The sequence below is a fragment of the Leucoraja erinacea genome, chromosome 10 (genome assembly GCF_028641065.1).
Source record: "Leucoraja erinacea ecotype New England chromosome 10, Leri_hhj_1, whole genome shotgun sequence".
NCBI classification, from domain to species: Eukaryota; Metazoa; Chordata; class Chondrichthyes; order Rajiformes; family Rajidae; genus Leucoraja; species Leucoraja erinaceus.
Genome location: NC_073386.1, coordinates 38,269,366 through 38,293,291, shown reverse-complemented (window position 1 = coordinate 38,293,291; position 23,926 = coordinate 38,269,366). Strand labels below are relative to the sequence as shown.

The 23,926-nt window shown below is 40.6% G+C and overlaps 1 protein-coding gene across 1 annotated transcript in view; it reads left to right on the top strand.

The window, feature by feature from the left end:
* Positions 1 to 23,926, top strand: part of rasal2 (RAS protein activator like 2) — a 318,544-nt gene that overhangs the window by 263,078 nt on the left and 31,540 nt on the right. The window contains exons 6-8 of the mRNA XM_055641981.1: positions 766 to 919; positions 16,280 to 16,378; positions 22,229 to 22,783. Coding sequence (XP_055497956.1) covers positions 766 to 919; positions 16,280 to 16,378; positions 22,229 to 22,783 — 808 coding nt within the window. The remainder of the gene's footprint in view (positions 1 to 765; positions 920 to 16,279; positions 16,379 to 22,228; positions 22,784 to 23,926) is intronic.

The window sequence follows — 23,926 nt, the reverse complement described above, 5'->3', positions numbered from 1 at the left end:
GGAAATGGATAGACACCGTTTTAGGTCGGGACCCTTCCTCAGACTTGATATTTGAGACTTGGAACTCGTTAATATTTCTGAAAATAAATGACCAGCTGGTATAGTGTAGAGAAGATAAGTGATGTACATATCTTGATAGGAAGTGAGATTCATATTTTCTTTAGCAAGTTCTTGTTTTCTCTAGCAAGTTTTTTGCTTCCCAACTTTTGTATCGGCTGTGTGCAAATTTTTGTGGCAGGATGGTTCATAGAAATAGTGCCTACTCTGAGAATTGTCAGGTACTTTAAAATTGCAAATTCTCTGACTCCCAACAGCTTTTACTTTGCAGCATAGATTAGCATACTGCGTTATATTCAATTTAGAACAAAAGGAAAATAAGCTTTTGAATTTTTTCCTTTGTAATCTGGCTGTGTTAAGCATGTTTTCTATACCTAAAGATTTAAACAATGATGTGTACTACCCTTGCAATAAGATGATAAATTATGTATGGGCATTAGTTCAGCATTATACCTTGTTCATTTGTCCACAAGGTACCACCCCTCGTATTTATTTATATTTTTATAGTTCTCTCTATGACCCCTGCCAACAGCACATTGTATTTGTGTGTTATTTTCTTTCAGATCAGTAGTTTATTTATGGTTCTACTCTTGCCACCCATTTAAATCTCTTGTGATTGTTTATTAAATAGATTCAGGCAAGACTTAAGTTTTTTTTTTGTGTCCTACGTGATGCACTTTTTCATGAATTATTTATTGTTTCTTGCAGGTCTCGTGCTTTACCAAAATTGAAAGAATCACGTTCCCATGAATCTCTGCTGAGTCCTGGCAGTGCAATTGAGACTTTGGAATTAAGCATGGAGCAGGATGTCTTCATTAAACCTTTGCACGGTAGTATCCTGGGGCAAGACTTCTGCTTTGAGGTACCATTTTATGATCTAACTCGATTTTATCTTGGATCAGAAGAATTACACTTTTTATAAGGATAAGACTGACTCAGAATTAAGTTGAATGTGCAGTGGAGGTTAAAGATCTGTTTGGGTATTAGATGCATTGCAATGTACTCGTACCCATTTGTTAGGTTACAGCCGGCATATTTAAAAATTTTCATCAATTCAATTTGAAGTCGAGGAGAGATCACCACCTATACTTTTAAGAGCCGAACTGGCCAGGAAATTAAATCTACTGCTTTTGTCCCCGTGGTACTCATCTGAAGAGCATTTGTTTCTGGAATGGAATGAGATTGTGACTATTTCTGGGTCAAATCACACCAATCTGAAAATCTTAGCTGCCGTTCTGTAATTTCTGGACTTATAACACCCTTGTGTACCTGGCACACTTTTCATTTCAGCTGTGCAGAGGATGGCTTAATTTGGAGTAATGCCCGGGAAATTAGGTCACATTCCCAAGAGTGCCCATTGTTGGCCATTCTGAGAACAATTATGTTTTCGTAGCACTGTTGCTTCAAAAAGGCCAACTGGAGCAGGTCAACTAGCTCAAAGCTAAGAGCTCAACCCAAGCGATCTTCTGTTGATTTTGCTTTTCTGAGACCGTGGGGATGGGGATAGCTACCCATTTCTCTCCGCGCCTCCTGCATTATATCAAAGCCTCTCCTCCCCATGAGCATGCGGTCATAATATGCCAATTGTCTCCCTTCCCAATGAGCTCCCATGACCCCCACCCCCAGTTCACCAATACTTAATTTCAAACTTCCACCCCAGAATGAGGCTTCACTTTCACCTCACACACCCCAAACAATGCCAATTTATCTCTAGCCCTTTCCCCAACTCTTTCTAAGGAAGATCATGGACAGAGTGACATTCTCAAAAATGTGCTCCTAAAATGCTGTCACCTGGCAATTATGTGGGGATCTTCAACCATATAAACCATATAACAATTACAGCACGGAGACATGCCATCTCGGCCCTACAAGTCCGTGCCGAACAACGTTTTTCCCTTAGTCCCACCTGCCTGCACTCATACCATAACCCTCCATTCCCTTCTCATCCATATGCCTATCCAATTTATTTTTAAATGACACCAACGAACCTGCCGCCACCACTTCCACTGTAAGCTCATTCCACACCGCTACCACTCTCTGAGTAAAGAAGTTCCTCCTCGTGTTACCCGTAAACTTCTGTCCCTTAATTCTGAAGTTATGTCCCCTTGTTTGAATCTTCCCTATTCTCAAAGGGAAAAGCTTGTCCACGTCAACTCTGTCTATCCCTCTTATCATTTTAAAGACCTCTATCAAGTCGCCCCCTTAACCTTCGCTCCAGAGAATAAAGACCTAATTTCAAAGCTTGTTTCAAAGCAGTTAAAGAGCGTGTGGTTTCATATTTCAGGGGGTGTGTGGGGAAGGGGTGTGTGTGGGAAAGGGGGGGGGGTGTGGGAAAAGGGGTTGGGGAGGGGGGGTCGCACTCTGCTCTCCCCGCACCTTCAGCTTTCGGCCTCACGCAGCAGACCCCTTCCGGCTTCACTCAGAGGCTTTCGGTTCAACTCACAGCTTCCGGCTGGTCGTGCTGGGCGCCGCAGAAGCAGTCCGTGGGCTGCACACTCCCCACGGGCTGCGCACTCCCCGCAGGCTGCTCAACACACTCCACCCCTTCAGGTTTTTAATTCTCCTTGCTGCATTATTGACAGCAGGTTCCGGAAGGGGTGTTTTTTTACGATTTTTATACCTTCATAACTTTTGTACTATTTCACCGATCGGAACAAAACCTATTTGACTTGCAGCAGAGGAGAATGGTGAGTAAGGTGGCAAAAATCGTAGCGGCTATAGGGGATCTTTTCTGCGCAAATTTAATTACAATGCAGATGGGAAGTGGTCAAGATGAGAGTTTTAGTAATAGTATAGATTGTATTTGATCTCAGACAATGTCGGGATAATATTAATGGATGATTTGTGCCAATTGATTCAGAAATATTTAGAATGTACCTGACTTGGTCGCAAGTCAAACGGCTTTCATTGGCAAATTTAATATTTTGAAATTCTGTTGATCATCTATTGAGTCTTTGGTTGGTTGCATTATGAAATGTGATGACACAAATTAATGTCGCTCACCAAGTTGATACCAAGTTGATACATTCTGTTACTGTAACTTAGTGTTTTTGCAAGTGCAGTAAAGCCTCGCTATAACGGACCACTCGGGCGGAGATGGTGTACGTTATTACCAATTGTCCACCATAACTGAATAAGGGAGTTAATATGTACACTACTATTGGAAAAAACAGCCAAAACCATACACTACAAAATAAACAGTAAAGGACACAAAATACGTAATACCTTGGAACGGTACAATGGTGCTGCAGTAAAGTTGCTACCTAATAGCGTCAGAGACGTGAGTTCGACCCAGACCTTGAGTGCTCCCTGTGGCAGTGTTGGTTTCATCCAGGTGTTCGAGGTTCCTCCCGTGTTGCGGAGACGTGCATGTTTGTGAATTGGCTTCTGTGGATTGTGCGCGTTCTGTGGGACGTTGATTAAGCCGCTGCCTCGTGGCGCTGTGGACCCAGGTTTGATCCTGGCCTCGATACCTCCCTGTGGCCGTGTGGATTACATCCGGGTGCTCCTATGCACTAGTTCTATCTGACACACTGTGAGTTATCCCTGGTGTGTTGAGTGGAGCTTGGTCTCTGGAGCGCCCGAGGTTGGGGACCCACACGGTCGCAGGGGACGGTCGAGGTCTGGGTCTGGCCCGTGTCTCTGCTGCTGTGACACAGCAGCTCTACTGGTGGTTTGCACAGTTTGCTGAGGTCAGTTGAGCTGCAGAGCTGCATGTCTTTGTGGTGTGGAGGCACAGAGGCCACTGTGCATGAGGGAAACCCATGCTGTCACAATGTCTTTGTATTTACTTGATGGGAGGTAAGATAAAATCACTACAGTGGGAAGAAAGATAGAACTGCTGCTGTAGGTACACACTAGGGACAATTCACAGTGTGTAGGATAGAACTGCCACAGTGGTTTTATCTTTCCTCCATCATAGAGTATATGGGTGATCACTGGTCAGCATGGATTTGGTGTTTCCATACTGCATCGCTCAACTAAACTAAGCAAAAATGATTTAAAAACACAATTTTCTCCATTCATTTACTGGTTATTCCACGAAACAACAAACTCAGTCTACAACCTATTTGGTCCGTTATAACCGCAATCCGTTAAAACAAGGGTTTACTGTACAAGGCTTCCGACAGACAGTACCTTCAGTTGAAGGTTGGAATCTCAAATAGAGTAATTTGTACTGCGGAGAAGCCAATTAGGAAACTTATAAGATCAAATGTTTTAAGTGAAGCTGTCAAGAAGGAGAGCGCTGCAAATTTTATTGGATGAATGTGAACAATTTTATTGTAACAGAGTATTCCTAATCCTTTTAGCAAATGTCTGGGGCAACTGAAAGGCAGAAAGCAGCTGACTGTTAAAGGGAATTACGTTTTCTCTTTGAGCAAATGTAACCTGATTGGAACAAATTAAATCTGATGGAAAAGAATTGGGTCCTTTTTTTAAAAATGAGCCCTCCTTTAAGAATTTGTGCTATCATTCTGCTTTGATTTCACCAAACTCCTTAAACATGTTGAATCCTAATAAATACTATTGAGTGTGTTTAAAGTTTCAGAAAAGATTAATATATGAGCCAATATTAAAAAATGTGAACAACGTGAATGACTTGATCTTTTCTAGAAAGTGACTATGACTGAAATTTTAAGGCACAGGTAATCTCTCAAATTCACTTATGGACTAATTGTAATATCTGCCTCAAGGGAGTTTGGATTTGGATATACCAGACCACACATCATCTATATTAAACCAATAAATATATTGCACAAATGAGAGCAGGTGCGCACAGAATTTCTATACAATGTTTTGGTGGAGCAGGTAATTTAATTAGTTTGCAGTTTTACCTCAACCTCTTTTTCAGTTAATGTGATCACTAGCTTTTTGTTCCCAATATTTCTCTGCAACTATGCACAGTTGTGGTTAGCTGCCAACGGGTGCAAGATTATAATGAGCTTTAGGGGTTGCAGGTCATCACACTAACCAACCAGCCAGTTGACCACAATGAAGTTCTGATGTCTCTGAGTGATGCATTTTCAATCCCTCGTGGGATTTCCCTTGCATGTATATTAGACACAAAATGACATTCCTTTCTTTAGCTAGTGGTACCCATTATACCATATCGCATGGAAAAGCAAAGTCTTGGTTCAATGGCAATGAGATTCAATACTATTGGAGACCAGGCTGTGCTGCAAGAACTTATGATATACTCACATAGTGTGCACAGACATAGTGTCTGCAAAGATATTCATGGCATTGTCCGCTTTCTCTACACCACTCCATCCTTAATCACTCCTCTCCCTCAGATCTCCCTCCACTGACCCACTGGCAGGTGCAGAGTGCAAGGGCAATAGAAGGAAGATGGTGGTACAGAAGAAGAATGGGCAGAGGGGTACGGCAAAGAAACGTGGAAGGAGGATCACGGATAGGGCAAGAGGAGTTTGAACTGAGAGTGCAGAGCTGGAAGAGAGATTACTGAATGACTTAATAAACATTAAGTGGAATTTTCATTGCGTGTCCTTCCTGAGATCAGTAACCTCCTGTAAGCCCAGATATGCATTATATATGCATTAGCTTTGTCCATGGAGGTTCGGGTCACAGTCACGTCTTCATTAACTTTGAGATCAATCCAAGTGCTGCCAAAGGTCATAATTCACTGCTGTCCGCTGCATTTGGAGGCTATTCAAATTCCATACTTAAGGGGAGAAGGATATATCTATGTCAGACCACAGGATTAAGACGAGTGGGCAAGAGGTCTTTCTTGACTTGTGGACATTCACAAAAGTCCATTTCGAGTCCTCCCTGACCCAGACCCGTCAGGAGTGATTACCCCTTGAGAGTTTCTATTGCTATTTGTACAAATAACTCGGCTCCTGGAGAAACTGTTCCTCATTAGCCTAGCAAAGTCCTTCTGGTGCCTGAGAGCAGTCTCTCATTTACCCCCACTTTCCCCCACCCCAATCCTTGTAGTATCCAACATTAAATAGAAACTGGAAGAGTGCTGTTTGCAATATGGTATGTCCAGTTATGAAATTGCAGCTGCTAGGCCTAGTGCTAGCAGCTGAGAACACTTTTAATAGATCAATGGAGTAGTGTCACACACAAGCTAACACACCACAGCATTACACAGAGAAGAAACCTGACAACCTTGACTCCTACAGGACCTCCACAAATAGCACTGAAAGGCATTGTAGCTATTTCAAGGTTGGGGGTATTGCATTAGATTGAAGTCTTAAGCTGAAAATAAATGTTGATATCATTTTAAAAGCATAACATTTTGAAATAATTATATGATGTATACGGAATGAACAAAATATTCTGTTTTCTGTGTCAAGAGAGATGGTATATTGAATGGTAATAGCAGCACAGCATGCTGTTTACCAATGTTGAATATTTTCAGTATTTATACATCCTTAAAAGTCCTTATAAATACATTCATTCTGCTTATAACACCACAGCAGGCTATAACATAGTAAAAATGCAGCAAATCCAGGATTCCTGCATCAGTGTGTGCTTCAAAATTTGTTTTTAAATGTCTTCATTCTTTTCATAGATTTTGAGCCCCTTTTTTATTCCCGCGGTTTTATTTTCTGCTCTCTACTGAAGCCATTAACTTCTGAGATGCAGTTCTATGGAAGTTTTTTTTAAAGTTTTCACACTTTGAACTAAAATACTAAGTTTTAATGCAGGGAGCTTCACGGTAGGATTCGCCAAATAAATAAACACTCACTTTCCAGTGGGGATCACTGGGGATTAGAGATCGATTTTCTAACTGATCATGAGAGTCTGATACCTACACTAAGTGCTCAAGGTGAAACATTAAATTCCTGCTGACTGAACAATGAGTTCCATTTCTGTACAAGTACTGCAGCAAAGCAAATACTGCATTCACACTGGTGAGGTATGAACTCAATTTTATTCATTTTTTGTTGATAATATTGATCTTTGAAAGAAAAAAAATATTTGATGTTGATTGAGTAAGCAAGGATCAATATTCAAATTCTATGTTATAGAATCTTTAGTGGAAATCTGATGGCAAGTATTTCAGCATTTTATTTAAATTAACTTTTCAGTGTGCACAAAGAACTGCTGGATTGTTGGAGGTGTGAATCATTGATTGAAACATTAAATGGAACAGAGCTGTTCATGCCACTATTCAAAGAATTGGAAAGTTGTTCCGGCAAACACTTATACATTAATTAATGCCGCTCAATATATTAGTAAATCCAGTTGTCTGCTTTTTGTGGGATCCTGATGTGAACACACTTTTTGTTGCCAAAGACAGACATAAAATAAACACAAAATGCTGGAGTAACTCAGCGGGTCAAGCAGCATCTCTGGAGAAAAAGAAAAGGTGACGTATCGGGTCGGAACTTCTTCATACTTTGAATACAAAGGTGTAGTGATAAGTTCAAATGTTTCTTGACTTGAAATGTCACCCATTCCTTCTCTCCAGAGATGCTGCCTGTCCCCCCGCCGAGGTACTCCAGCATTTTGTGTCTATCTTCGAAGGTTGCTTGCACTTGGCTTCCCTGAGATGCCTCATAAAACTACTCATATAATGAACCAACTTTTTCATGCATCTTGAAATTTTAAAAAGTGTTTTATTTTGCGATTGTTAAATCTTGTGCACCATTGTTTTACAGCCACTGATGACTTTTCACTCACTTGTGCACAAGGGCCATTGATCATTTGATCACAGTGAGCAAACATTTAGTCTCTTAACAAAGGTTGTGAGCCAATACCCATTAAGGAAATGCATCTGCAAGGTGACCAAAGATGGGAACTAAATGTTCTAGGGTTTTAAACATTTACGAAAGAGAGGCAAAAAAGCAATGGATAGTCTAGCATTATTGGTAAGTGAGGAGACCAGGACAGACATGAGAAATTATCTTGTCTTGACAGATCATCTTGTAAAACTAGAATTAGTTTGGTTTGAGATAAGAAACAGCAAATGGAGAAAACATTGATTGGAATTACTTATAGGCCACAAAATAATGGATTTTAAAATAATGCAGCATAATTCAGATAATACGAGGCATTTCTAACAGAGATAATCAATTAACCTACATGCAGGATGGGCAAATCAAATGTGTTATGATAAGGTGAAAATTTACCTAATGGAATGTAAATTAACGTTGAACCCAAGGATAAAAGTTGTTTTGGATGTTGTTTTGTGCAATAAGGAAGGGTTAATCGATAATTCTGCTGTCAAGGAGCCTTTGGGCAAGAGTGACTCTAATTTGATAGAATTAACATTGTGTTTGAAAGTAAAGTAGTTCTCTTTCAGTGTGAAACTGTCTTAAATCTAAACAAATGAAGATTTGAACCAATAAAAAGAGAATTGGTTGTGGTTGATTGGGAGAATACATTGAAGGATATGATAGCAGACAAGTAATGGTTGTCCTTTAATTCGTAAATTGCCGTAGGGGTGGATCCATTAGGACTGCTTAGGAGGGCATTTCGGCAAGTGTGAGAGAATAGGTTGCAGGGAAGTAAGTGGGGGAACGGAATTGATAGGGTTGAACTGGGAAGAAGCAATGACCCACTCATATCGTAAGGAAATTTGAGAACATTGTAACAGACTAATGAGAAATGTAAAATGGACTGTAAGTACTTTTATAAGTAAAAAGAATGGTGAAAGCAAACAAAACTCCTCATTCAAAAAATAGTGCTGAAGAAGTTGGTGAGCTTGAAAGCTGATAAATCCCATTGATTTATATCCCAGGGTTTTAATAGAGGTGTCTTTCGAGAAGGTGAATGGTCTGGTTATCATCTTCCAAGGTTCTATAGATTCTGGAACTGTTCCAATGGACTGAAGGACTGAAGGATTACAAATGTGACCTCAGTATTTAAGAAAGGAGGGAGGTAGAAAATGGGTGAACTTCTGGCTTGTTTAACACCATTAGTCGTAATAGTTGAATCTGTAATTAAGTATGCAATAACAGAACACTTTGAAAAGAATGAGATTGAGCAAAGCCCATGTTGTTATAAAAGGAAAATCATGTTTGATTAATTGGTAGGAGTTCTTTGATGATGTAATAAGTAGAATAGATAGGGAGGAAACATTGGAAGTGACATATTTGGATTTTTGGAAGGCATTGATAAAACCTTGCATGGAAGATTGGACAACAAGATAGGTGTGCATGGATTTTGGGTTCACATATGCAGATGTAGATTAATAATTGATTGGACAGAAAGCAGAGATTTGTTATAAAATGATTATGTTGGTAAGGCGTGGGGTATCACAAGATCTGGTGCTTGGGGCCCAGTTTTTCACAGTCCTAATCAACAATTTAGTTGATGGTAACCGCATACTATATTTCCAACGCCCCTGTCAGTACTACTGTCACCGGAATTGTAGTACAGAGTACGGTGTAAAAGTACTCGAAGAACATGGGCATGGGCAAGAAGGTGGCAGATGGGATATAATGTGGAGAAATGTGAGTCATTCACTTTGGTGCACACCAGAAAAACAGAGTATGTATGAAGTGATAAGAGATTGGAGAGTGGTGATATTGAAAGGAACTCTGATGTGCTGCCACGTGTAACTGAAGGCTAACATACAGTGCAGAAAGCAATTTAAAAAGGCAACTGGTAGTCTTTAAAATATGAAGGTTTGAAAACAGGAGTAAAGAGGTCTTATTACAATTCTAAGGGTCCTAGTATGAATTTTTGTAAAACTAAAATTCTAATACATTACTTTGATTTCTGAAATATTTGAAAATTCTGGAAATGTTTGTGACATTCATTTCAGGTGAGATTTAAGAAATAAAGTATTTAAGTAATTCATGGGATTATTTTTTTTATTGGTACCATCTGTACCATTATCCACCTGCAATATTATGCTTCGATTTGGCTCCTTACTGTAGCAAGGATGTACTTGCCATGGAGGGAGTGCAGCAAACGTTCACTAGAATGGTTCCAGCGATGGCAGGATCACTGTATGAAATACAGTTGTCGACTTGGACCGTCCATATTGGGTTTAGAAGAATCAAAGGATATCACAATGTAACATGGACATGTTTTAAAAGAGTTGACAGCCTGGAGGCAGGGATGTCTCTCATGGTGAGAAGTCTGGGACCAGGGTCCTAGTTTCAGAAGAAGGGGTAGGTTGATTAGGTTGAAATGAGGGGACATTTGGAATTCTGGACTCTGGAGAGCAGGGGTATAGAAGTGTATGGGCCTGTCCCATTTGGGCGATTTTTCAGGCGTCTGTCAAGTCGTAGCAGGTCACTGAAAAAACGGTATCTGGAACGGCGACTGGAACAGCGACTGTCAGACTGGAACTTTTAACGGGTCACAAGTCCTTGAAAAGGGGGGGGGGGGGTTAGACGGGTTGGGGAGAAGGAGTGGAGACAACTTTTAAGAAGCCAGAGATACATGCTGTGAAGCTCGGCAGATATTAACATTGCCGGTCGGTTATCCTTGGTTCTGAAAACTACTGTTTACGTTTTCTTTCCCCAATGAGTAAATGAAATTCACCGGTCAGCACCGGCTACAACCTATGAGAACCTACAACCTCCTGGCCACCCACTACCATGTTGAAAAATTAGCAACTGAATTAGAGAATGAAGCCGCAACTAGTTACGAGAATGCGGGGACTACTCACCACCATGCAGGCGACACCCTGGCAAACTCCGGCGAACATGTGGCGACCTTGTGGCGACCTCATAGTCTCCTGTAGTCGCCTATAAAGTCGCGTAAGTGGGACAGGCCCATTAGTTGTTATGTTGATTCAAAGCAGAGATCAGTTGATTTCTGGCTAATAAAATCAAGAGATATGGGTCCAGTGATGAGAAATGGCTTAGAGGAAGAAGGTAAGCATGATCTTGATGAATGGAGGAGCAACAGTGAATTGCCAGATGGTCTATTCCTGCTCTTATTCCAATATTGTGAACTGAGCCATCGAGCAAGTGTTGTGAATTCCAAAGCGAGAACACTTTCTGAGCCATGTGGGATAAGAACATCAATATACAAAAGATCTGTAAAGCTCTGTGCAGTCCTATTGTCTGACCTTGAATAAATAAGTGATTAATTATTCTTCTCTGCCAGAAATGATTGTGCTACTTGCGCAGTGCCGTTCTTCCATGCCCTTGTTACAAAGCAGTCTGTAGGGAATACCATGAATGACAGTCAGTGACAAGAAGCAGCAGCAGATTAAGCCACATTAGCATATTAACTCAGTACATCTGCTGGACCTGGCCAATCAGCAAGCTTGCTTAAATTAAGATTCTAACACATTACTCTGCTCTGATTTCTAAAATATTCTGAAAACGTGTACTGCATTTTAGATTTCTAAAGAAAAAGACGTTAGTAATCACACACCATTACTTTCCCTCGTTTGTACTGACCATCTGTGCAACTATTCATTGTGAGGTGACAAATCGTGCAACAGCTCCTAAGACCGGTGGAAGAAATGGAACCTGGCTGTCAACATGAGATAAATGGAAACATTTATGTTGCTAACTGCCACAGTGGTGCTTGTCATGTCTAAATGTCCCACTTGTTTTAGAACAATACCATCTTTCAGCACATGAATATAAAATATTACTGCTGCATTGTTTAGTTTGCCCCCATCTTACTTCCTCTGCTGTTAAAATCTTTATTTTCTAATTTCCTTTTGCCTTGATTTCAATATGAAATGTCAGTCTTGATGAATAAATGCTTTGCCAGTCTTTACAGTAGAGGAAGAAGATAGCATACCTGTCATTCTGGGTAGACTAATAATAAACAAAGAATTGAAACTTAGTTGAGGTAAAATTCAACAGTCCATCAATTACAAATGCATGTTGACTCTCTGTAATCATTTCAAATCTAAAGGAAAAAAATATGCATGTAATGATTGACAAACCCCATGTCCTGTACATTTCTGTATCAACTTTTTAAGGGGTGTAGTGAAGAGTTTGCAGATTATTTTGCTTTCATTTCCAAGTTCTGTCGATTTTGAAATTCCTGTTGAAAAATTGAAGTAAAATAGGAACATTGAAATATAGCTCTGAAAATTTTCTACTTCATTGGAAAAAAAGAATGGAATTTATAAAGACTAAGTGACAGAATACTTAGATAGATTTGATTTTTTTTAAACAACAAACTAAATTAATATACACAGGAATTGCTGTGAATTCGTTTTCATAGATGTCCAGAAGACATTCAGAAAGATTTAAAATACGTTTATCTAAAGGTGATGACTTAAACTTGGATTGTGTGCACCCATGTATTAATTTTATTGGGTAGGTTGCTCAGGAGAAAAGTCAGTAAACACTTTTTAATGCATGAGTACCTCTCTCCCATAAAAACAATATATTGGAGTTTAATTAATAAATATATATCTGTGATCAGCAGATTTTTGCTACTGAATATAGAGCCAAAGCGTGCAGGTGAATATAGAATACAGATTAGGTACCTACTCACTGAACAGTGGAACTGCCTTGAGGACTGAATGGCCAAATCCTGGACCTGCACACTCTGCAGTCTTGTTCTTGACCTTAAACGCCATCTGGACACAATGCAGTTGGCTATATTCTGTACTGCATGCATCCTGCATACCATTCATCTAGTCTCCAATAGCCCAACGTTATCTCACAGTACCCCAACACATGAAATTAAAGATAATTCTTATCCTCTCAATCGTATTTCACCCTATCCCTGCATTCATCTGTCACATCGGCGAGTACACGGAAAGAGGAGCAGCATGTGAGATGTTTTAATAGGCTTTAGTTTCCAGGAGTGACTGCCCCTAGTAGTACATAAAAGGAAGGCAGGCATTCATGGAGTTGCTATTTTATGGGTGAGGCTGTGCCGGAGGTAGTAGTGCTGTGTTTGAGGGTAAAGCAGCGCCTTTGGCGAAAAGGCCGAGGTAAAAGGTAAGAAAAGGTGCAGTCAATTTTTCTTCTCACCGGTTCTTCATTGGTCTTGGTGCAGTGCATTGGAATTGGCAGTTGTGGAAGTGATGGGCTCCTATTGCTGGATGTGGGTGATCAAGGAAAATTCCAGTGTCCCTGAGGACTCACTGTTGGAAGTGTACCCAGCTGCAGCTCATGACAGACTGTTTGAAAGAACTGAAATTGTAGCTAGACGTACCAAAGATCATCCAGGATGTAGAGGGAAACATAGATAAAGAGTTTTAGCTGGATGGCTATGCCCAAAGTGCACTTAAAAGTAGATGGGTGACCAGCAGGAAAGGGAAATGGAGTAAGCAGAGAGTACAGGAATCCCCTGCAGCATTCCCTTTGAAAATAAGTGTAGTCTTTTGGACACTGTTGGGGAGGATAACCATTCAGGGGAAAGCAGCATCAGCAGTCAGGTCTGTGGAACTGGCACTGAGGCTCAGCAAGGAAGGGTGGAGTTATGCAGAGCAATTGTAATAGGAGACTCACTAGTTAGGGGGACAGAAGATGCTATGGTCGCAAACAGGATTCCAGGATGAAGTATTGCCCCCCTGATTGTGTGATCCAGGATATCTTGTATCCAGCATTTTTGTCTACCTTGGATAGGAAAAGTGATGTGATCCTGCAACACCATAGGGAAAGATCAAAAAGTAGGACCTTGGTGGTATTAATCTGTGGATTGCTCCCCATGCTAGGTGATAAAGAGATAGGATTAGGAGGATAGGACAGACAAATGTGCGGCTGATGAGTTGGTGGAGGGGTCAGTGATTAAAATTTTTAGACCATTGGGATCTTCTCTGGGGCAGATGTGACCTGTACGAGAGGGATGGGTTGCACCTGAACAGCAGGGATGGGTTGCACCAATATCATGGCAGGCAGGTTTGTGTAAATCCTACTAGGGATGGTTTAAACTACATTAACTGGGGGATGGATTCAAATCAGTATTGAGGCAGGTGGGAGGCTGGAAGTCAGTACAGGTTAATTACATCATGTTCTGTAGACAGAACAGGCAGGAGCATGGGAGGAAGCAAGGAAAGATTGTTGGATTAATCGGTATTTAAGGCAGGTGAACCCAGGATAAGGATAGGTACGTGGGTTTGGACATTATAGCCATTGCAGAAACCTGACTAAGGGAGGGGCAGGACTGCCTGCTTAATGATGCAGGGTAAAGGTGTTACAGATGAGGTAGAGATGGGGGTAAGAGAAGAGGGGGTTGCTTTATTGATTAAGGAGATCATGGCAGTGGACTGAGATGACATTACAGGGATTATTGACTGAGGCTATATGGGTGGAATTGAGAAATTATAAAGGGGATGATTACCTTGTTGGGATTGTGCTGTAGACCTCCAACCAGTCAACGGGAATTAGAGGATCAAATATGCTGGAAGATTGCAGATAGTTGCCAGACTAATAAGGTTGTCAAAGTAGGGGATTTTAACTTTCCTAACTTAGACAGAGACTGTCAAAGTGCTAAAGGCATGGATGGGATAGAATTTACCAAGTGTATTCAGGACGTTTCCTCAAATAGGGCCAAGAGGGCCCTTCCACAATGGGCCCTGCAAGGGAGAGGTCAAAACTTGATCTACTTCTTGGAAATAGGCCAGGCAGCAGTTGGAGTATTGTGTTCCGTTTTGGTCATCCTGCAGTAGGAAAGATGCTAATAAACTTGAAAGATTCTGAGATTTACAATGATGTTGGCAGGGCCTGAGTTATAGGGCGAAATTGGGCAGGATAGAATATAGTAGGGTACATAATCATGAGTGGCCTAGATCAGATAATGCACATAGTCTTTTTACCAGTGTAGGAGAATCAAGAACTTGACAGCATAGGATTAAAGTGAGAGGGGAAAGTTTTTATAGGAACCCGAGGGGCAATTCTTTAACCCAGAGGATGCTGGATTTAAAGTCATTTGGAAGGTGCAGGGATATAAAGGTTTTGAAGGATACAGCCAAACACAGGCAAATGGAACTACCTGTACTTAGATGGGGCATCTTGCTTGGCGTGATGAGTTGGGGCAAATGGCCTTTTTTCCGTGTTTAATCATTATTTCTCTAATTTCTCAGTGCAACATTGCCTCTCCATGCCCTAGCAGATGAGCTTTTAAATTATTCTTCATTCTCCCTCACCACCCAATCCCTGGGAATAGACTGAGATGTTTGACCATTTCAAGCATAAGGGGAGAGAGAAGAACTCGATTAATAGGGCAATATAGGTGATTGACTGGCTGCAGCCCAGGAGATTAGCTTAAGGTCAAGATTTTACAATGGTCATGTCATAAAAAGGTTCAGTGTGAGGACAACCAAGGATTTGAAAGCAGACACTCTTAATTCATGTGTGAAAGAATGATGATCTTTAAAAAGGACTGTGTAAATGTGATATTAAAATTCCTCTGTAAATTAATTCCTTCAATCCCTTGTTCTTAATAGGAAATACTGTCTTCAGAAGTACCATATTTTCCCAATATCATGGCAGTGGGAAACTGCTGGCAAAATGTTCGCCTAATTATTGCATTAAACATTCACTATTGTTCGTGCTGTGAATACCTCGGTTGCTAACACCTAAAGCAGGCATCATTTGAATTTGGACCCAGGCACTGAGGGTGATCTCACCACTGTGACTCAATTGACACAGAGACCACTCCATAACCACAAAGGACATGGTTTCCTTTGTGCTGCTGCTGTAATGCTACCTCAGGGTATAAACAAGTGCCATTTGGATGCTGCAGGCTGCCCTTTTGTCCTACCTGAAATGAGTCTCAAGCTCTCAGCCATGTGTTTTCTGTGGGATTTGAAATATTCCCTGACATGGGATAATATACATGGTGAGGAGCTCTTATTACAATGGTAGTTTTAATTGTACTTTTCAGAAATCCATTCTGTGGTAAAGTTTAGTGGTTTAAACGGAATCCTTTACAATTAATGAGTGTCTCATTCTGGGAAAAATGCTGACCTTGCTCGGCAAGGGATTGAGTTGAATGCTGTCACTCTGTTTGTGTTCCTTTGGCTACTTTGATTTTTGCAACTGTGCACTGTTTGGTCAGCCGGATAAACCCTTCGTTCCTAACACTGGGTTACAGCAGAGTGCAAATGTAATTGATACTTACAATCTTCTTCTGGATACAGGATTGCTTTAGTTCACAACACATGACTCACTCACATTCCTGTAAAAACATGAAATTCAAGATTCATTGTCCAATGGTACATTAGAATGTTTCATTACTTCACTGAACTGGTATTACTTTAAACCCCTTATTACATCCTTTTACAGAAGGAAACAGCTCTTGCACATTTTTTGTCTTGCACTTGTGGCATGCTCAGGCATAACCCTAACATTTTGTGTTGCAGGTTTCATACACGGGAGGAAGTAAATGCTTCAGCTGTTCATCTGTGGCAGAGAGAGATAAGTGGATGGAGAACCTTCGGAGAACAGTGCAACCAAACAAGGTAGTTATATTTCAGCAAGAATGTAAATGTAAACTGTGTTTTAATAGTTCTATTTTTAAAGTAAAGGAACTTGATAACCTAGTTGATAAAAATTAAGTAAGAGCAAGTGAATATCAGGATAGATACAATATGATAGAGTCATACACCACAGAAACAGGCTCCTCAGCCCAATCAGCCATGCTGACCAAGGTGCCCCATCGAAGCATGGCCTGTTCATCCTCTGAATCTTTCCTATCCATTTATTTGTTCAGATGACTTTCAAATGTTGCCATTGAACTTGCCTCGATTACTTCCGCTGGCAGCTCGTTCCATGTATCCCCTGTCCTCTGTGTGAAAAAGTTGTCCCTCAGATTCCTACTAATTTTCTCCCCTTTCACCTTAAACCTATGTTGTCTGGTTCCTAATTCTTCTACTCTGGGGGAAAAAGGTTGTGCATTTGCCCTATCTCTCTCCAAATTTCATGTACCTCTATAAGGTTACCCCTCAGACTCCTGCATGCCAAGGAATAAAGCTCTAGTCTGCCCATCCTTTCCCTATAACTCAACCCTTCGAGTCCTGGCAACATCCTCATAAGTCTTCTCTGCACTTTTTCCTGCTTAATAGCATCTTACAGCAGGGTGATAAATCTAAACACAGTACATGTGTGGCCTCACCAACCGCTTTTATAACTAACATATTGACTGATGGGATGTTAAACTAATTTCCCTGAATGATGAAGGCCAGTATATCAAAAGCCGCCTTCATCACCTTATGCAACCGAGATGTCTCTTTCAGGGAATGATGTACGTCCTCTGAAATCCTCTGTTCTACAACACTCCCAAGGCCCCTACTGTTTACTGTGAAGGACCTGCTTTGTTTTGACTTTCCAAAATGTAACACTTCAAATGTATCTGGATTAAACTCAAATTATCATTGCTCAGTCCACTTGCAAAGCTGATCAAGATCCCATTATACTTCTTGATAACCATCTTTATTATTATGTGATGCATTTATAGTGCATTCAGAAAGTATTCAGACCCCTTCAATTTTTCCACATTTTGTTACGTTACAACCTTATTTTAAAATGGATTAAATTCTTTTTTTTTATCATCAATCTATACACAATACCCTAGAATGGAGAGGCAAAAACAGGTGTTTTAAGAATGGCAGGCAGTGACTAGTGGGGTACCGCAAGGCTCGGTGCTAGGACAGCAGCTATTTACAATATATATTAATGATTTAGGTGAAAGGATTCAAAGTAACATTAGCAAATTTGCAGATGACACAAATCTGGATGGCAGTGTGTGAACTGTGAGGAGGATGCTATGACAATGCAGGGTGACTTGGACAGGTTGGGTGAATGGGCAGATACATCGCAGATGCAGTTTAATGTGGATAAATGTGAGGTTATCCACTTTGGTGGTAAAAACAAGAAGGCAGATTATTATCTTATTATGAAGGCCAACATGAATTATGTAGTAGTTGAGTATAGGAGCAGAGGTTCTTCTGCAGTTGTACAGGGTCCTAGTAAGATCACACCTGGAGTATTGTGTGCAGTTTTGGTCTCCAAATTTGAGGAAGGACATTCTAGCTATTGAAGGAATGCAGCATAGGCTCACAAGGTTAATTCCCGGGATGGTGGGACTGTCATATGTTGATAGAATGAAGCGGCTGGGCTTGTATACTCTGGAATTTAAAAGGATGAGAGGGAATCTTATTGAAACATATAAAAATAATGGTTTGGGCACGCTAGAGGCAGGAAACATGTTTCCGATGTTGGGGGAGTCAAGAACCAGGGGCCACAATTTAAGAATAAGGGGTAAGCCATTTAGAAAGGAGATGAGGAATTACACAGTTTTCACACAGGGGGTTGTGGGTGTGGAATTCTCTGCCTCTGAGGACGTTGGAGGCCGGTTCTCTGGATGCTTTCAAGAGAGAGTTAGATAGAGTTAGATAGCGGAGTCAAGGGATATGAGGAGAAGGCAGGAACGGGGTACTGATTGTGGATGATCAGCCATGATCACATTGAATGGCGGTGCTGGCTCGAAGGGTTGAATGGCCTACTCCTGCATCTATTGTCTATTGTGTAACATTACGAGGCAGTGCTTTCTGTAGATCCCTTTGATGGTGGGGAGGCCAGTCCCCTTGATTGACCAGTATCCTTCGTTCCCTGCATTTCTAATATTTTCTGCAGCATCCTTTGTTCCTGAGCGCTCAAATTTCCAAATCAAGTGTTGATGTAACCAGTAAATATGCTTTCCACCATACACGTATAGAAGTTTGATGGAGCATTCAGCGACAAGCCAAATCTCCTCAAATGTTGAGTAAGGAAAGGCTTCTTGTCTTAAATGTGTTGATCAATCTGCAGCTATTATTTGTATTAGACTTTGCACAATTGATTAAAACTGTTCTTTCTCACATTTTCTCAAAATCCCGTGCCTTTTGGCCTACTATGATAATATATTCTACAGATCTTACCACACAAGGGGATTTTTTGCATTTCAACGGTTTAAGGATAGGTCATTTTCAGTTGATATCATCCACAGTTTTAGTAAAGATTTATATGGATTTCATTGCCGAGTGCTAATGTAAAACAGACATTACATAGATATATTCTAGACACATGTATAACAACATTTGCTATTTGATGGCATTAGTGTTCAGACAAATTGGATGCATATTTCAATTGACTCAATACAGTGCAAAGTGGTGAAGTAATGCTGACTCTAACAATACGTCACTTTGAATTACCACATGAAACCTCCCGTAAGGCTCATTGATTCATTGGGTCAGTTTTATGCTGCTAGGTGACCAGGCTTATCTCATCTAGTTTTCGTATTCAGATTTCAATAAGGATGCTGTAAAGCATTGTTCCTAGTGATGTAGCTCCACGGTCCCCCGCAGTATTAATGCAAATGTGGTAGGGATTATGCAGTGGGCAATGATATATTTTGGAAATCTTGGCAAATTCACTCTTCTCGAGTCTAGGATATGTTAGTGCCATGCTGATATTTTTTAAACAGAAGTAAGGGTTTGGAAGTCTCATTATTCTTGGACTGCAATGTTCATAACTTCAATTAAGCATATTCATAAAGTTCTGCGTATATTCATCCTGATGTTGGAAGATGCAGAATGTAATTAAGTGTATGCTCACAAGGTCTGAATAATCACATCAGTCTTGCAGATTTAATCTGTAGCTTTCTGCTCCTAACAGTAATACTGTTATTCACCTCTCAGCCTTATATAATGCTGTTAGGACTCTGCCTTCTGTCTCCATGGACTGTAAAATCTGGAAACGGTGGGTGCACTCCAATTTTGACGGTGTTCACATCTGTTGCTAACTCCGTGCTCTCATTTCTGTGCTCAGTTCACTGTCACATTCTGTTCTTTCAGGTGTTTTCATTGCTGCTTGCCGGCAAATCAAATGCTGGTTTGTTCTTCAGATAAATATCAATATGATGTACAGTTTGTGTGGTGTTGTGGGACTGCATGACGCAAGCATTGCTTTCACGTGAGCGGGGCTTTTCCAGAACTGCAGCACATTACAGTGTGCCTGCCTGTGTGTACGTGACTTCACTCTATGCACAGCCTTTGTTCATACTGTCAGTCTTGTGAGCAAACCGAATTAGGTCTATTTCTGGAATAATCATTCATGAAGTTATGCTAATGATCCCTACCAACAGCCCTCTTCCAATTTCACAATTATTGAAACTCCATTTTCCTTACAAATTTATTCTTGTTCATAGTAAGAGTCACAGTGAGCATGATCCTTTAATTAAATGACAATTTTAATATTTAAGAAGACTGCTGATGATTAAGATTACTGAATTTCAATTGGATCCTTACTTGAAGTGAATTTTGATCACTGTAAGCACTCATTAATAAAGGATGCTTTTAATCTTCAATCTCACTCTCAAGATTCAGCATTTCAAGAAAGACAAGTTGATTTGATAATACAAGCTATGTAAGGTACTGGTAACATTGACAATAACATTTATCTGACTTGCTGAGGAACGCTTGCAAGATTGACTCCTTTTCAAGGTAAGGGAACTTTGGATGACCAGAGAGGGGGTAAATTTGGTTAAAAAATAAATGGAAGCATACGTATGGTTTAAGAATTTTAATCAGACATGGCTTTTGAGGAATATAAATCAAGCAAGAAAGAACTTAGGCAGGCAATTACAAGAACTCAAAGAGACCATGAATTGTTATTTACAAGTCAGATTAAAGAAAACCATGAGGCTTTTTTTATGTACGCTAAAAAAGATGGTAATAGGGCGAAGTTCAACCCCTCAAAGATAAAGGAGGGAATTTATGCCTGAAGTCAGAGGATGTAGGCAAGATATTAAATTAATACTTTGCATCAGAATTCACCAAGGAGAAAGCCGTGGAGGTCAGTGTGAGATAGACTAATATGCAAGGGCAAATAGAGATCAAGAAGGAGGGGTCTCTTGAAAATGATTAAGGTGCATTAAATCCCCAGGGCAAAATGGGATCTATCCCTGGTTATAGAGAGGCAACAGGAAATTGTAGAGGTCTTGATGAAAATCTTTGACATTGTTGCTCCATTTTTTAAGAATGTAAGTAGATATAATGCAGGAAATTATGGACTGGTGAGCCTCACATCAGTGATGGGAATGATAATGGAGAGGACTTCAGGATAGGATTTACTCGCATTTGAAAGCGAATGGAATAATTCGTCAGTCAGTCCCTAAGGTTAAGATGCACGGATCCATGATGACGGGCAGTGAGGAAGGCTGTTAAAAGATACAACAGGATTGCAGGTATAGGGGTAGAATCGGCAGAGGATGTTCAATTCAAGCAAATGTGAGGCTTTGCACTTTGGAATGTTGAATGTACAGGGAAAGTAACAGTTAATAGCAAGATAGCTAACAACAACATCATTAAATCCAAGTCCCTAGCTCCCTGAAAATAGGACCACATGGCAATAGGGTAGTAAAGAAAGCCTATGGTATGCTTGCCTTCATTATCCAAGATATTGGGTATAACAGTCAGGAAGTGATGCTGCAGCTTTTGTAGCAGTTTGATTAGGCTGCATTACATGCCATTGTGATCAGAAGGATGTGGAGGCTTTGGAGATGGTACAGAAAAGGTTTTAGCCTGGATTAGGGAATATTAGTTATGAGGAGTAGTTAGACAAACTTAGATTGTTTACTTTGGCGAGGCATCATTAGTGTAGAAGGTCAGAGCTTTTTCCTAGGGTGTGAATGTCAAAGAATGGAAAGCATAACTTTAAAATCAGAGGGGGCATGGTCAAAGGAGATGTGCAGGACAATCCTATTCACAGAGAATGATAACTACCTGGACTACGCTGCCAGGAGTTGTGCTGCAAGTAGATACAATATTGGCCTTTAAGATGCTTTTAGATAGGCATATGGATATGTAGGGAATGGACGGATATGGATCACATACAGGCAAGGGAGTTTTGTTTAACTTGGCATCATGTTCGGCACAGACATTATGGACTGAAGGAGCTGTTCCTGTGCTGTACTGTTCTATGTTTTATGGATGAAACTTAACAACCCTGCAGTGGAAATTGGATTGCAGCAAGTAGGCCTCTTTCTTTCTGATGCCTCATGGGCTGGTGTTTTATTCTAGCTCTGTTGTTCGGAAAAGCCACCAAACAAGTCTCAGTCTCTTGCACATATTTAAAAAAAAAGGGAATTAGAGGGGATAGTAAATCAGGCTGGGATCAAATGCCAAGCTTTTCAATTCCATCTATCATCACCATCATTATCAAATTCAAAATATGGCATGGCTTTGGACCAGGTAACCTGGGTGGGTCTGTCGCACAAACGAAAAAATGAATGGACTAAGAAATAATGATGGACCTATTGCTTTTATTTGCAGGACAACTGTCGTCGTGCAGAAAATGTACTCCGCCTGTGGATTATTGAAGCAAAGGACTTGGCCCCTAAAAAGAGATACTTCTGTGAATTGTGTCTGGATGACACACTTTATGCACGAACTACCAGTAAAATGAAAGCAGATAACCTGTTTTGGGGTGAGCACTTTGAATTTTACACTTTGCCAATGGTCAGAAACATCACTGTGCATATTTACAAGGATATGGACAAGAAGAAAAAGAAAGATAAGAATAATTATGTGGGACTGATCAATATTCCGATCACCAGTGTCACTGGACGACAGTTCATAGAGAAATGGTACCCTGTCAGCACACCAAATTCCAACAAGGGCAAAGGAGGAAGTCCTTGTATTCGCATTAAATGCCGCTATCAGACAATTGCCATTCTTCCCATGGAACAGTATAAGGAGTTTGCAGAGTTTGTCACCAATAACTACACCATGTTGTGCTCTGTTTTGGAGCCTGTTATCAGTGTGAAGAACAAAGAAGAGATGGCCTGTGCTCTTGTTCACATCTTGCAAAGTACTGGCCGTGCAAAGGTAAGCAAAAACAAATCTTGTTAAAATTTTGGCACGTTTTATCAACACATTAGAACACTCAAGTTCCCAATGTTGTTTTGAAATGTCTGACTGCTGATTATTTTCAATTTAAGCGCAAGGTCTTTTTGGGGATTATGTTTCAAGTTTGACTTTAGTTTATTGTGCAGTGAAAAGCTGTTGTTGCATGCTCACCAGTCAAACATGATTACAATCGAGCCATTCACAGTGTACAGATACATGATAAATGGAAAAACGTGTAAGTTTGATCAATGATGGTCTGAGGGTCTCCAATGAGGTAGATAGTAGTTCAGGACTGCTCTCTAGTTGTGGTAGGATGCTTCAGTTGATAGCAGCTGGAAAGAAACTGTCCCTGAATCTGGAGGTGTGCGTTTTCACAAATCTATACCTTTTGCCTGATGGGAGAGGGAAGAAGGTGGAGTGGCCACAGGGCGCCACATCCTTGATTATGCTGCTAGCCTTGCTGAGACAGCATGAAGTTTAAATGGAGTCAATGGAAGGGAAGTTGGTTTGTGTGACGGTCTGGGCTGTATCCACAATTCTCTACAATTTCTTGTGGTCTTGGGTGGAGCCGTTCCCAAACCATGCTGTGATGCATCCCAATAAAATGATTTCAACGGCGCATTTGTAGAAGTTGGTGAGAGTTGTCATAATTGGTCATAATTTCTTCTCAGAATTTGAAGCTTTCAACCATCTCTACTTCGGCGCCATTAATGGAAACCAGGGTATATGTACTGATTTGCTTCCTGAAGTTGAACACTATCTCCTTTGTCTTGCTGACATTGAGAGAAAGTTGTTGTCTCTACACCAGTTCACGAGGTTCTCAATTTCCTTCCTGTACTCTATCTCATCATTATTTGATATCTGTCCAACAATGTTGGTGGCATCTGCGGGTTCTGCAATATTAGGCCTTTACTGCAATGGGCCAGTGCCCAACTTGGCAGCTGTTTTTCACCAGCACTCCTGCTCCCAAGATTTTTTTGGTACGTCCCTCTTTTAAATTTTGCACGCTTTTTTCATCAGTAAAAAGTCAGTGTTAGTTCTCTATAACATTATCTTGTCTGCAGGTGTAGGCAGTCTTTTGAATCTTACACAATTCAAATAATTCAAACTATTGGGATTTGG